The sequence below is a fragment of the Scatophagus argus genome, chromosome 14, assembly GCF_020382885.2.
Source record: "Scatophagus argus isolate fScaArg1 chromosome 14, fScaArg1.pri, whole genome shotgun sequence".
NCBI classification, from domain to species: domain Eukaryota; kingdom Metazoa; phylum Chordata; class Actinopteri; family Scatophagidae; genus Scatophagus; species Scatophagus argus.
The window spans coordinates 2,860,249-2,876,332 of record NC_058506.1 but is presented as its reverse complement, the minus strand read 5'-3'; the positions used below and the strand labels follow the sequence as shown (position 1 = coordinate 2,876,332).

At 40.7% G+C, this 16,084-nt stretch overlaps 1 protein-coding gene across 2 annotated transcripts in view; it reads right to left on the bottom strand.

The window, feature by feature from the left end:
- Window positions 1-1,465: 1,465 nt before the first annotated feature.
- The window catches only part of jam3b (junctional adhesion molecule 3b), a 32,570-nt gene continuing 17,951 nt past the window's right edge, over window positions 1,466-16,084 (bottom strand). For both annotated transcript variants that reach the window (XM_046411110.1, XM_046411111.1), the window contains exons 2-9: window positions 8,157-8,225; window positions 7,948-8,061; window positions 7,686-7,838; window positions 6,981-7,183; window positions 5,441-5,540; window positions 5,187-5,316; window positions 5,048-5,102; window positions 1,466-4,651 (exon numbers count right to left, since the gene is read on the bottom strand). In XM_046411110.1, the coding sequence (XP_046267066.1) occupies window positions 4,616-4,651; window positions 5,048-5,102; window positions 5,187-5,316; window positions 5,441-5,540; window positions 6,981-7,183; window positions 7,686-7,838; window positions 7,948-8,061; window positions 8,157-8,225 (860 nt within the window). In that variant the 3' untranslated portion in view covers window positions 1,466-4,615. The remainder of the gene's footprint in view (window positions 4,652-5,047; window positions 5,103-5,186; window positions 5,317-5,440; window positions 5,541-6,980; window positions 7,184-7,685; window positions 7,839-7,947; window positions 8,062-8,156; window positions 8,226-16,084) is intronic.

The window sequence follows — 16,084 nt, the reverse complement described above, 5'->3', positions numbered from 1 at the left end:
GACTTTGAAAACTAGCGAGCTAACATGCACACATGGACACACACACACACACACACACACACACTTATTCATTTGAATTGAGAAACTTGAATGACATGGGGACAGATAAAAGATTTGAATAATAATAATTCAGTAGGATTTAAATTCCAACATTAAAAGCACCCGTGTGGATTTTTCCAGTGGAAAGAAAAAAAGTTTAAATTTAAGTTTCTTGAATTTATACTTTCACTGTATTCCTGAGGTCAAACAAAGATGATAAATGCATTTAATTCCTCATAAAACATTTCCACAGCTGACATAATAATAATAAAAAAAAATGTTTTTCTTCACTGCCTTAATTGCCCACTGCCTTGCAACTTGTCTGTTACTGCCCCCAACAGTCCATCTGCAGAATAGTGCAAAAACCTTGGTAGCGCTTATCATTCCGAAAAACATAAATAGTGTGTTTTGGAGTGTTTTGCTTGTAGAAAATACGTTATAAAAACAGGAAAGAAACGTCTTTATGGATTAACTCTAAGAAGAGGTGATAGTAAAGTAAGTAAGTACAGTAAATAGACTGTCAGGATTGTGACTAACCTTCAGAGGTAGAAGGGTGGTAGACTGTGTAGCTGCAGTGAGTCAGCCTCCAAATCTTTGTGGTCTGTTTTGCAACTACTCTCAACTCTTAAATGTTTGGAAATGAGATGATTCATCAGATTTACAGTCCAAAAAGTGTTTCTTCATCCCATGGAGAACCAAATAAGTGACCCAGACTTTCATAGATTTTTCTCTGAATTAAATGTAAGTGTCCACTGGCTCCGCTGCAAACTACAATATATTATCCCCCGCTGAGCTCATTGATTATAATGCTCTTTATCCAGGAAGTTGCTGCCAGTTGGCACAGTAGCCAGAGAGGAACAAGAAAGCTGTTTTCAGTGTAGAAAGTGGAAATGGCTTAACTCCCACTAACAGATTATGGCTTTAGATCAACAAAGATGCTGTCACTGGGATATTTGATGGACTTTCATACTGAACAGGATTTCTGTGAACAGCAGGAGGCTCTGGAGTAGTCGATGACGTTTGGGAGTCCAGAAAAATCATGAAAGGATAAGACTGGTAGTAAAAAATGCTTACTTCCCACACATAGACATACTTCTGTCCTTGTGAAGACCCTTATTGACATAATGCATTCCCCAGACCGTGACCTTAACCTTAATCATCACAGCTACATGCCTAACCCTGACCCTGACCAAAGCCAAGTTTAACCTGAGCCCTAAAAACAAATCTTGACCTGCAAACAGTTCTTTGAAGTTGTGAAGACTGGCCAAAATTCCTTCACTTTCCAAAAATGTCCTCATGGTACTGTTTAAATCCTCACTGTGTAGCAAACACACCTTCTCTCTCACTCACACACACACAGTACACACACACACACACAGAGAGAGAGAGAGAGAGAGAAGAAAAAGAAAAACACAAATATTGCCAGTAATATTAGAAGTGAGTTTTATTAATCACAAATAGAGTGGTTCTACAATGAACAAAAACAGCCCCAGCTGGCCCCAAATGGACATTCTGCTGTATTTGAGTTTGGTTCACAAAATCATAATTTCTTACATGATGTACCAGTCCTCAGACAATAAGAGTTTAACAGCTGAAAGACAATGGCGAGTCAGCTTGGCATCTATCTTTCCCCCGAATAAGGAACACACACTGGAAGCCATCTGTCAGTGTGGTGTAAAAGATGTAAATAAGCTCTCACTGTGATGTAAATATAATCTTTTTCACCGCCGCTGCACCACTGTTACAACATCCAAGACTGACTCGGACTGCCCGTAGGCTGAATGTAGGCCTACATGTAGCTGCCGCACATGAACTTGTTGTTTGTGGATGACACTTTGCATGAACTCTGCTTTATAAAACGCTCACACTGTCTAAAAAAAAAAAATATATATATATATATATGTATCACAGCTTCATTACAGCTGCATGACACTTTCATGAATACTGAGTCGGCTCGTGAACACTGTGTTCATTTCTGGGAGCAGTGGAGCAGTGGTGGGTTTCCAAATCAAATTCCTCCCGGGTGTGGTGTTATAAATGAAAAACGTATCTCAGTTATTCAGGGCAACGTGTCTTTTTAAACGTGTTATAAACCACAGCTCATATATAAATGTCCCTGCTTTGGGTATCCATCTTTTTTCTTTTGCCTAATAGTGCTATGTGTCTTTACCAAAAATAATTCCCACTATAATTAGGCACTAATAAATTTCTATTCCTACTTCAACATGTCTACACCTTCAAATCTATGAAATAAAAAGCTATTTACAAAATTTGCACGCATGTAAAGAAGGGATGTGGAAATTTGCGGTGATATCATTCCTCTCAAACGCCGTGCTTGTGGTTAAATGAATTCAAAACATGAAGCCTCCGACGGCAGCGCAAGAAAATGCGAGAGAGAGCGTGGCATGGAGCACAGAGGAGCTGGAGCTACTTTAAAGGCACTTAAGAGGAATGAAATTTGTACAAATGAAGAGGGGAAAATGCTTGTTTCTCACCGTATAATGCATCTGTAACAGGAGCCGTTTGTGAACTTCAGAGGGTTAATAGCACACTTTTCTCTTGGCTCCTGAATGCAACATGTCATCTTGGAAACCAGGCTGAGCAGTGTTGACAACTCCCTACGTGCAAATGCTGGGCAGATCGTCTCTACCATGACTGATATTCAGTTAACATTTTATCATATTTGTTGATGGCAAATCATTAATAGCTGAACAAGAGATTCATACGAGCTGACTGACTGCTGACACGTATCTTACATTTATTTGTGTGATTATTTTATCTGTTTGGAACCAGTTGGAAGCAGTGAATACCTCTTTAATGCTGAGTCATGCTGCTGTTAAGAAGCTCTGGCTCAAGTGTTGTGGATCATATGATAAAATGTTACCTTTTCTCAGACTTACAAATGGAAAGAGTTTCATATTGCCTCAAACAGGATTTTTTTTTTTTTTTTACATTTTTCATCACTTAACATAATCTTCAGAGAGAGAGAGAGAGAGAGAGAGAAAGAACAAATATAATATATATATACAATCAGTACACCTGTTAACCCTCCAGACCCCTGCTGTATGCTGCTGTAACAGTGAAGTCCTGTGTGCCCTCAGCTTCACTGACAGGAATGAGTACAATACAAGCTCCATTCAAACCGAAAAATCAATTAATAAGTCACAACTTAAGGTTAGAAATGTTAGATGAGCTCTCCTCTCTAATTAGCCAACTAGAAAAACGACTTCGTGAACAGACTGGGCATCAGTATCAATATCAGCGAATTCATGCGTAGTGTGGGGGTCTCAGCGGGGTCTACCTGTATTAGTCTATATAATCAGAGTCTGGATATTTTCACTGATGTTATTGTGTGAGCCAGGACGACAGGTTTGATCTGTCAGTCACTTTCTCAACTGCGTCAGCTCATCTATTTCTTTCTGTTCGGAATTCAAACAGAAGCTTTTACACAGTGAAATGTTAAAAGAAAAGATGCAGCAGTGTTGCAGATGTTCAAGACGAGTTTTCTCTAGTCTTGTTTGGGTCTGGAAGGTTAACTTACAAAACCCTGTCTTATCATTATTAGTCCTATCATTATTGTTGTTGTTGTTATCATTATTATAGTGTACCGGTAATACTGAATGTATGACAGCCAAAATCTATCCTGGACAGTAAATTCAATATATACAAGATCAACAGCAAGCAAAGAAGGACACTTAAAATGAAGAAAATGCAGCACTGATTGTGTACAGTGTTTCACAGCATTTGACTGGCACTCTTCAAAGCCTCATACAAAGACTATCTACAAACATTAACATGGAAGTCTCTCACAACAGAACCTGGACGCTCCCACAAGAGAAATTAAATATGTAAGACCGACAATCACGAACCACCTCTTGATATGCTAATATGCAAGTATTTTTTTTTTCCATTTGTCTTTCTTCTGATTTCAACAGGTGTAAATGCTTGCAGCTTGATGCAAAGTGGTTAAAGTTTTTTTTTTTTTTTTAATCCACATCCAACAAAAAAAAAAACTAAACAAAAAAAAAAAAAACAACACATGTTAGTATATTACAAATATTTAAAAAAGTAAACCTTTATCTATAGGCATTTTAAAATATATTCCATCAAAAATAGTCTGACAAATTTCAACAGTAGAAAAGAAAGGTTATACAAATGACAAAAGGTTTGAAGCTAAACGTTTATAGTAGAAAGGTGTCATGATAGACTGACTCTGGAGGAAAGAGACTCCTCCCTTTCCTACCTGCAGAACAAACAAATGTTTGATTTCCTCCATTTCCATCAGTGTTTGAGACCATGCAATAACTGTAAAGTAACGACTCCATAATTTAGTAAAAGAACTCGGTTGGTGCTAAGTTGACGAACGAATCTCAGTCCCTACATGTGTGACACACTGTTGTCCTGTGGAATCTTGTCACCTTTGGCAAACTTGTAGTAGTTGGATTTCAGTCATGCTGAGAGCTCAGAGCATGAGCTGTGGCAGCCCCGTGGTCAGACAGCGTGGAGCGCAGTCCCACATGTCACGTCTTTCACTCAGCGCAATGCCCCCCCCCCTCCCCCATCATCCTCTCCTTTTTCAGATCACAAATGACGATTTGTGTCGGAAATCTCCCTGCAGCGAACAAACAGGCAAACAGGAGTTGGTTGAAGTGGTTCTCTAACAGTTCAATTTACCTTATTTGACATTTTACTGCTCTAAAGTAAGAATCAGTTTGACTTTTCATGTTGTAAAAAATCTGTGTTGCTTTTCCTTAACGTATAAGATGTAGTTACTGGTCATTAATTAGTTCCAATGTTTGGGTAACAACAGTTCTGCCTGCTCTAAGATGGGAAATTTTACAGATTGACAAGGTGCCAGAGCAGCAGCCATTATGAATGACTGTGGTTCTTTAGAGCACACATTAATTCATGCCATGTTCCTGTAAACCATCACCAGCACATAAACTATATTCTATGTTCAAAGCATTGTTTACAAATTCTGCATACATCTGAACTACTATCTACAAACCTCATCCTCCGTCCTGACGTAGTCCACTCCATCTCCTTTAGCAGGAACCTTGTAACTGAAAGACACATAGCACATTGTGGTTTCGTGGCTAGCAGGGTGAAGTCGTGCTGAAGGGGATAATCATGACTTGATGCCTTACTTGTTCCCTGTTTGCTTTTGGCTGGAGAAGAAGCCTCGTTTGTATGCACAGCAGATTCCCACTGTTATGCATAAGAGCACTATGACCACCACCAACACTCCCAGCACAATGCCAACGACATCAATATCATCTGTGGAGTTAAAGTAAGAAGATACAAGTCAAACACTGACGTGCCATTGGGAGTCTTCCATATTTACTTCAATTTCGTCACCACACCGGACATGCTGTGTGTTTTCTATCCGTGACACACTTACAGACTTCCATCTGCTGGGGTGGACACTCGGCGTATCCTGCATCGTTATGTGCTCGGCAGTAGTACTCGCCTGCATCTTCTCTCGTGACTGCGATGAACTTCTGCATCGGAAAAATCACAAACATGGAGCTGACGAATGCGAGGCCACAACTTAACACTCACACTGTCAATGTGAGCTTCATCAATCAGTAGTATTTTTAGAAAAGGTTTCAGAAATTGGATTGTATGTATTGCTGCAATAAATAAGGTCAATATGAAGTCACAGAGGTGGGATGCCTGCTCTGAGGATTTTCCTGGCCACTGTCACCAAGCGCTTGCTCATGAGGGAATGTTGGGCTCTCTGTATTACAAAGTTTAATTAAAGAGTTTGGTCTGCTCTAATTGGAAAGTGTCATGAGATAACTTTTGTTGTGAGCCGGCGCTATGTAAATAAACTGAATTGAACTGAATTGGATGTAGGTGCAGTCAGCATGGATGACAGTTTCTATGAGTAGAGGAGCAATGACATTCATACCTCATTTACATTCCTTTTGATGCGTGTCAAAATGTAATTAGCAGCGCCTGGGGATGTTTAATATGAAAATTCAACAGAGTTGGACTTACTGCTGTCTCTTTCTGATAAAAGAGTGAACAAATGGACTAACTCAGCGGTCAGAGGTGTTCTGTGCTGATATCAGATTAAATCCTCCGGGATCCAGTGACGGAAGAGAGTTTGTGGTGCTGTATTACATGAGCCTTTCGAAAACCCTAGAAAAACTGTGGCTGGTCTCCTGTCCTATCTGCCCTGTGTATTCTAACTCACTGCACTCACTGCACGTTTGATCAGAAACGCTGAGAAAGTAATCGGAGAGGAAAATGAGTGGAGAACATTGAGTCCAATTCGGGGTTTGAAACAAGATTTCTAAAATATTTACATTAAAGAATTTATTTTTGGTGTTATTTTCTTCATGGTAAACTCTTTGTATTGTATTTTCTTTTCTCCTCCCATTTTTGTGCATATATATAATTATGTGTCTTTCTTACGTAAGTTTAGCTTTTTTTAACATGATTTTTAGGTTCAAGAAAGAAGGATAAAGCAAATGGACATTATTTCTTCGCACAGGAGCAGCAGTGTTTCTGTGGTGTAAAAATAACAGTCAAAATCAAACAGTAAAAAAAAAACCCTCATTAGTTTGCAGCTACGACTATAACCTTCAGTCGTTTGTTCCACTCAGCTTGCGACACTTACACTAGAGTTTCACATAAAGACAAATACTGTCTACGCTGTGGTGTGACACATCTTAGAGGCCAGCATGAAGGTTGACAGGAGAGTGTTGGAGGCGAGCCGCTGAGCGCATCAAGCCGTGCTGGAAAGCAAGCGAGAATTGAGGAATGTGCAAACGAGGACAGCAGATTCCCCTCGTGGCTCAAGCCCTGTCGCACCATCAACTGTCTCCCCAAAATATCTGCCCCCACCCCTGGGCGTCAGGCCACCGTCCCCGCTGCCCCGCCTTTGCTGCTCATGCGTGTCCTTGTCCAAACACAGACGCACACATACTAACCAGAGTTCCTGCTTCTTTGTTGAGCATGTATGAGGAGTTGAAGAAATTGGAGCTGGTCTTTGGGTTGATGGGAATCTCCTCTCTGTTCTTGAACCACAGATACGTAGACTTGGGGAAACCTTCCTCCTCCACACAGCTCAGCTCGGCCGACTTCCCAAAAGGCACCGATTTCGGGACACTGCACTTTGGCACCACTGGCTTTACTGTGGTGACAGAGAACATATGATCAGTGCTTTTATGTTCTGTAGAAATCACAGCGATACACAAACTGACACATTCTTTCATGATGCCGCCGGGATTCTGGTTGACTTTGATGCTTGAACAAAACAATGTCACCCTGGTTCACTGGACTGACAGGACGGGTACATGATTTTTGGCCTGTGCCAAAAAACGCCACCAAAACACGCAGCGCTTGCTTTCTTTAGCGCTGCAATTCAGAGCAGATGCAGTTTCAGAGGTTTCCTCTTATAGCCCAGAACACGCCTTTGCAGCTGGGCAGGTCTGGTCATAACACATCCTCATATGTATGCCAAAGGGCTGGTGCGACCTACAACACGGTTTCATCTTACGGCATCTAAAGTGTGAATCACTGAGCAAGGTCTCTCTTTAAGGACACGATAACGGCTCGAAACGTTGACCCTACATGCAACACAGGCCAAGCACACACGTACAGATGAATCAATGACGCAGGTAAAGTCAGAGTACCTCTTACAGTGAGGTCAATCACGATCTCATCAAATGACTTCTGGTCTTCAGCGGCGGTGACCTCACAGCGATATTTGGCTGTGTCTGATCTCGTGGCGTTGGTTATCAGTAATGTGGCAGGTTCTCTAATCACCGCTCTGTTCTCCAGGTCACCTGTTGGAAGAAAAAGGACAATGTCAGTAATACCAACTGTACCAAATGTACCAACTGAAGACAGAAGTGGAGGCTGACATTAAACTCGTTTGTGCATTTTATACACCACCTGAGATCTTCTTGTCAAAGTACACATAACTTGGACCCTCATTTGTTATCTTCTTCCATTCAATTCTGGGGTTGGTTGACGAAATGGACTCAATCATACATGATAACTCAATTTCTGCAGGACAGAGGAAAAGCAAGCGATATGAGTGACGTGAAAAAGACAAACTGTTTTTTGCACTTTCTTCGGGCATACAGTTCATTAGCTCTTACTGTCAAACTCATTGGTCCACGGTGCGCCATTACTTGTTCTCAGGACCACTGCTGACACGCTGAGGAAGCCTGCAAAACACGAGAGAAGAGGCGATGCAACATGAATTTTCATGATACAGTGATGATCTCATGCTACATACCAGCTGACATGCGCTGATGTGCGGAGCTTATTTTAACACTGTCCTTGGGGATGTTTGTTACACGTTCACTCATCTTAAATTTCACAAACACAGTCAAAGGGATGATAAATGTGAATCCCACATCAGTGTGATGATCTTAACATCCTGATGCTCTTTGGCTATGTTCTCTCACTGTCCATCCTCCATTTTTAGTTGTGTTGGTCAAACCATTGTGTGTGTCTGTGATGATGGTGGGGGTGCTGTTTCTATGCACAGTGGATAATTGCGCAGGGAGGCATGTGGCCTTTTCAGGGCAAGCTCACCATGCCAGTAGTTCAAGCGCATGCCGAGCCCTTTTCCCTCCCTCTCTCCCTCCCTCTCCGTGAGCATGATGCTGTAGTGCATGTGGGACTAATGGTGCAAAAGCGCCCTGCAAAGATCTGTGTTGGTATGTGGTGGAGGGCTAAGGCCTTGGGAGGGGGCATTGCTGAGTCATCCTGACAGCCTATAGTCCACAAACAAATCCACACAAAGTCATCGCCACGTGAATGTTAACTGAGAACAACGCTGGCGAACACGTCCAGAGACGTTTCAGATTGGCTGGCCCTCAGATGCGGGGTCACTTGCACAGATTGTATTGTCAGTGAAAATCCACAGAATGCCTTTTCTTCATCTGTGTAGTCGACTTCTGGCTGAATGTGACACACTGTAGTGGTCTACAGTAGAGAAATGGATTACAACATCATGGTCACATTGGTTACGTTAGGTGTTAAGTTTTCAGTAGTTTTCCAACTTTAGAGCACTTTGTTGTGGACTAAGCCTCAAATGAGTCCAGGATCAGAAAGAGATAGACATAGTTGGTTTACTAGAAACAGAGGAGCTAGGACTAGACTTTTAATATTTCTTTATGCTTATACATATATTCACATTATTGCGAATGTATTGGGATATGTTCAGTGACATCTGTACCAGATTGTTAATTTAAAAAAGAAGAAATAACCCGCTCTGTGTCCCATTCCTTGTCCTTTTTTTCCCTTATCTTTCTTATGCTAGCATTGTACCAAAGTTTAAAATTCTGGTAGTGTGACAACCTTGTGTAGATACAACTATTAATACTAATGAGACGTGGAAGAGGCCATGGGCCTCTCATTCAAAAAAACTGCCCAAACGAGGATCACTTGACCTCCACCAACTGTCATCGGGACACGCAGCAGTGTCTACAGTCACCTGCTAAAGCAGACAGGGTAAGCTGATTAGCCGACGGTCTTTCTGGAGATCATGACAAGACGACAGCTTGTTTTTAGCCACTGCTGACTGCAACAATACTGCCTGGAGGTCAAAAGGAGGGCACACCTATGTCTGACAATAACAGATTCTACCCCCAGGAAACTGCTTGGAACTTTCACAGTCCTCATTTATGTGCTCAGTGTGTACAGTAAGTGTATCTTCAGTTAAAAAATGTTTCAAGCAGAATTCTACACAGAGAGTCCATGTGCAAAACTGTGAATCTGGACCAGCTTCAGGGCACTGCTCTTAGCTCCCATTGATAGCAAGAAGAAAAAGGCAGGGCTCAATAATAAGGTTTGTCCACTCACGTGGACAATTAAATTGTCACCTCGGGCTAGTAAATTTAGCAACTCATTTGCTCATTTGGGAAAGTGATAAAAAAGAATTTAACACATGTTTCTCCAGAGCTAATGATGGAAGTGGTGAGGGCCATCTTGCTTCCTTTTCACCATTCGCAGTGCCCACCAGGCACTCTGTTTCTGAATTGGCAGTAAAGATATTGTTGAGATGTACAAGCTGACATTTCAATTATCCTGGAAACAGAAGTTTAGTTGGGTGACGTTGGAGGATGTGAACAAAACTCTTATCTATGCAATGTGCAGCTTTCTGCAGGTACGAGAGCAAGGAGGAAGAGATTACACATGACAATTACCTTCTTTAGTCTAATTACATCAACCCTAATTAACAGAACAATTTGTATAAGGGAAAGTAAAAATTTGGCCAACAAGATCTCTGACCCACTTGCTGAGCAAGTGGGAAAAAAGGAACATTAAAATCTGAGGGATGAAATTGTTGCAGTATCATTTGAAGCCACTTGCAGGTAAATACAGGTGAATAGTTGAAGACGACAGTGAAATTTTACTTGTTGAGATTGCTAATATAAATTTCAAAAAAGTTTGATTATTGCTGTGTAACTCCAGTTGGAGTTTATTCTGTTCTGTGCTACAGTAGCAAAGACAACAAAGTTGGTCCCAAGTGGAATAAGTTTACTTCTGCAACACTAAATAAAAAAGTTCTCAACAACCTAAAAAAAGCAGTTTTCTAACTCAGAACTTTAACAAAGAATCGCAGAGGAGTGAGGATGAGAATCCGCCATCAGTCACAACATCACCAATCCAGTCGAAGCCTGTCATCTACTTAGCTTCCTCTCCGCAGTGCTGCACGCAGTTGTGGCAGATTTTAAAGCTGTGTGCAGAGGAGGTGCTTTTCAACTGCCAGTGTTTCTGAGAGCTCCCGTACTGTCGCTGTGTTCTTGTACAAATTTAAACCATCTTCTGATGAAAAGTGACACAATACAATGCAATGGTGAGGAAACCACCTCTTCAATAAAAACCCTTTTCCGTTCATGTACTTGTAGAAATATGCTATTTTTGCCGTTTCTGATAAATGCTTGAGTATGTGAAGTCAGTTCATCAGTGCTTACCTCTGGGTTTAAGTTTCAAATGTGCTGCATGTACTGTGTAACTTAATACCAAATCTAACTAGGCCATGAATGCCTAGAGTCCAAAATACCAGGATATGCCGTGTAGAAATAGAATCCAAAGTTCACAATAAATTGTTCCAGGTGATTTGTTTCATACTAAGGCGTTCCATCAAAAGCAGTGCGTCTCAGCGCCGGTCTGACAGAGTTGACGGGGTTCTGCCCCCGTCCCTGCGCTCCTCCTTGATTCGGAGAGTATTAGTGCAGATTAGGTGCCTAAGTGAGCTTGACGTAGAGATAAAAAGCTTGAGAGGTCTGCCATGGAAACAGCTGTCCAGGAAAACACATGAAACCCCCACTCACATTATCTCTCGAACTGGTAAACGAGGAGAACTAAGCTAACTGTGACCTGTGACCAAAATAATAAATGACAATTCATGACTTTCGAATGACGTATATTTCATCATTGATTATTTTCACTTTGAATCGAATCATCATGTAGTTTCTAAAATGTCGGTTATCGAAATAACTGACATGCAGCCTCAAGTAATTTGTAGAGCTGAAGCAAAAAGTCATTTAAGTGATTAGTTAACAAGAAACAAGCTGATCTTTTCCTGGCTCTCAAATGTGAATATTTGCCATTACTGTATTGTACCACAATAAAATGAGTTTTAAGGCTATAAAAAAATTCTTTGAGTCTGGGTAATTGTGATATGTAATTCCATAATTTTCTATAATTTCAGAGACAAAACAACAAAATGTTTAACCAGTAAAACAGTCTGCAGGTCTGCTGGCAGAAAGTAAAATGCAGATCATATAAAATCTTGCAAACCAAACCAAGCCGTGTGCTTTTTCGTGATGCTGAAAGTGACTTTTCCTTCTCTAATGTTTTCATTTTAACTCTACTCAATTCTTAGGTGCAACTTAGGGCAGGGATTAAATGACACCCCTCCAGTCAACTGAACAGCTTCTTCTTTCTGGGGATCATTTCAGTAAAGGTTGCATCTTTTTTTTTTTTTTTTAACTGGGCAACAGCGAGAAACAGCTGGACTGTCCAGTAAAGTGTGTGGACCCGATGAAAGCTCAGGAAGTGCTGACTGTGTGATATGAGAGCGCTGTTTTCCATCTCTCCTCCAGTCCATCAGACACATCCTTCCCTAATCACCCTGTCTGTGTTCTTGTCTCCTCGAATAGACTCGTACCAGTGGAGCCAGTGATAACTAGATATTACTTATATTTTCTACATGTGGAAAACGCATGTGATGTGGATTATAAGGATATAAACCATGCAGGTGCTCAGTGACCTGTACATACCATGATTTTCATTTCCTTTTTCCTTTTGGTTGGACACAGCTGTGTGAGATCTGCAAATCTGCATCAAAGTTTTCCTTTATAATCTTCCTTCCGCCCCCATGACAGACGCAGGGTTTTCTCTGTAATCTTAGTGTAATGCCCTCATAAACCCCCCCAGGTTTTACATCACTGAATAATACAATAGGCACGGAGAAGCTGGGTGTTTCCTAATGCCTGCACTGTGTAATGAATCCCTCCTTCTTTCTGTTGTTGCCCCTGGGAAACCGTGCTTTTTTCCTGTAACGCTGCTCGCTGAATCCAGAGAGGTGAGGCTGCTATCAGAAATAGAAATGTTCAATTAAGCAACCTAGTGATGCTCCCCGTGGAGCACCTCCGCCTCGTGCCTGTGGAGAATATTCCCACGCCCCTCTGGAAGCTCAGACATCAAAGTACGTGCACCCAGTTTCCCTCACGATCAACTGGTTGCTGTTTGGAAAGCCTTCCCATGTTTACGTGCTGCATGAGTTACACCGAGCCTCTCAGCCGAGTCTTCCTGTCAGTAAATGAGCTGCTGGTATGAGACCGTTCATATACTTTTATTACATTCTTATTCATTCTGAATAGTGCTCTTTCCCCAACATCAGTCCAATAAGCAGCAATTACTTTCTGCAGCAGCCCAACAGAAATGACTGACCATCTCTATAAAATACTCCCCCGCTGCCTGACCATCCAGTCATATCAACCACTGACATCTCCAAGGCCGTGTCCTCTGAATGATTTATTTTTTAACACTTTATATGACCACATGAGCAAATATCCTGCGCATGTCACACATTTTCTGAACCACTCGGCTCATATAAGCGATGCAGAATGAGCATGTGAATGCAGACACACGTGCACAGCCAGGTTCATGGATATGAGAACATACTGTGCATGCTATATTTTCACTGCATGTAGCTAATGTTACATGAATAACATGGCCTAGATACCGCAGATATATATTCAGCACCATGTTTCCAATTGAAACTCAGCTAAACAAGCAAACCAAGGAAGTAAACAATAAATGATAAGGCTGGTAAGGAGTTTCTCTGTGCTGAAGAAAAGAAGAATATAAATGTTGAAGGAGACACAACAGGGCAAACTGGATCCATCACTCATAAACACACCACCCAATGCAGCTTGTTCTCTCCACTAAAAAACAAAACAAAAAACAAAAAAAAAACTTGACTACACAAACAAAAAAAGAAAAGGTCAGAAACGTGTTCATCATCACATCAAACGCAAACCAAAGTCAACAAGAAAGCACCAAGGAAGCAAACAAGCAGGTAATTAGCAATGTAAATCTGCGTGTTGTAGTAAGTTACAGGATGAAAAGTATTCACAAAACATCAACTTCATTGATTTGTGCAAATATATGCATATTGTGAATTTGATGCCAGTAAAAGTTTCAAACAAGCTGAAACAGAGGCAACAAATGATTACACTCTGTTTCTATTTACGTTTTACTCAGTGTCCCATCAATTAATTATTTAGTTCAGAATGTTAAAAACGGCATCCAAGTTACTGTTTTGTTCAGAACCAAATGTTCAACACAGCAGTAAATCTTCACATATGAGAAGTCTCTGTTGGAATTCCTCCACTGAAATCACACAGAAAATCTTTTAAGGGGTGTAAATGTTTCTGTCCTCCTACAGCTTAGGTTAGGGTTTTTGGCGCCGGGCACACGACCGCTAAGTTTCTGGTCACTGTGCTCAAAAGTTCAGTGTGAGCCCCGAGCACATTACAGCCAAGCCAGAAAAGGGTCATTTTTCAAGTGTTCTGAAGGAGAAGTTCAAAGGAACAAAAAAAAATGAAAGTAAGCAAAAAATGCTGTGAGTTTCAGGCAAATATGCCAAGACAAATGAATTGAAAAGAAAAAAACAACAATAAGACACAAAAGAGAAACTGCTGTTTTACACATTAAAAACAATAAATCATTGTTATCCCTATCTAAAATGCATTAGTGGAATATTGTGTATTCCAAGTTATAAACAAAATGATATGATTGTGAATCATTCGTGAAATGGCCCTTTAATCAAAGATCTTTAAATGACTAGGACACTCACTGGAGGCAAGCTAGAAGTTGAACTGTGTAATGCTGAAAGTCCCTCATGTCTCGCATGCTTTCCCCTGAGGAGACACTAATTTCCATTTGATAAAGGTCTATGATGTCAGCTGGGACACAAAGCCTGACAAATTAATTCATAAGAGCATCACATATTACCATAAGCTTCTTTCTGAGAGACGATTACAGCTAGATCCTAGACAAAGCGTGCTCTGCTGCTCCAGTTCCCATAGCAATATTGGTGATATTTCCATAGTAACAGATTCTTTTTTCTGTCTTACTTTCCCTTCCTCCCACCAGTGACCAACACTAAGACAGGATCCCACCTGTTTTGGTGACTGTGGGAGAAAGTATTCTCAGACGTCTTGTTTGGAAAAAAGAGTCATCTCCATGACATGATGACAAAGAGGAAGAGGTTTTAGGGCTGAGCTGGCAGGGAGGACGACCCCAGGTTGTATTGTCACAGCTGTGGTCATCCACCAGTGTGGCACTCTTCCCATCCCAATGTATATGTTTAGCTTTCTTCTCCACACTCACACCTACTTTGACCTCTCTTGTGTCATATAGAGCTGCAACAATTAGTCGATTAACTAACTCCTTCCAACTCCCTTCAAAGAAAATCAGTTGCCAACTATTTTTGATAATCAATGAGCCAATTTTTCAAGGAAAATGTCAATGTTTCTGAAAATGCTGCTGTTCATTGTCATTTATGATGAAAACGTAAGAACCTCTCTGGGTTATGGATTGTTGGATGGACAAAAGATGAAATCTGAAGACGCCACTTTGAACTCTCTGAAATAATGATTTTTTGATTTTTTAAATTTTTTTTGTTCACATATTATAGCCCCAAATTATGAAAATAATGGTTAATTGCAGCCCCAGTGTTGGTACATTGTGGTAGCTCTGTAGAAACTCATGGACAGATCAGATTATAACAGAGAAACTATTCATGAGATAAAACATGGTAAGACTTCAGGCTGAATAATCTCTTTGTTTGATCGACCGGGGAAATCCTCTTCTATTGGTTAGAGAAAAACAATTTTGTTCTTTTTTCATTACATACTGAAGCGTTCAGCAACAGACTTTATCTATTACCTGACTTAAAGAGCCTCCGGGAGAACCGTCAGTCTGCGTGAAAAATGTTCAAAATTGTGTCAAATGGTTAAAGTCAGGGGGGAATACACATGTTAAAACAAAGAAAAGACAAACTCTGTAAAAGCATCAGATCTTCCTCCTGCTGCTAAGCAAATGTCACCGTGTTTGGGCATAGATGGATGGACCCAGAGCAGCTTGTCACTGGAGCAGCAGCAAACTTCCAAGTGTATGTAAAATATGCAGCTATATTAAACCTGCATATAAATTTATCACATGCTGAACAGGAGTGGAGTGGTCCACTGAATTCAGGTTTTGCTACATACAGCATGTCAGTATTTGGGTCATACTTTGATGGTTTTTCCATAGTCCTTTCCATTTCTGTCTTGGATGTGACAGGCAAGCAAAAATGACAAAGTAAAAAAATATAAATTGACTGTTAACAAACCAGCTATTGAAATTATCTTTATACAGTAGTTGCAAATTGTTTCTTTTACACACTGGTTTTGTAACACATGAGATATAATGCCTTTTAGAGGTGCTTGTCAGTGGATTTAGTTATCTTTGGACAGAGCCAGGCTAACCCATTGTTTTCAGACTTTGTGCGAGGCTA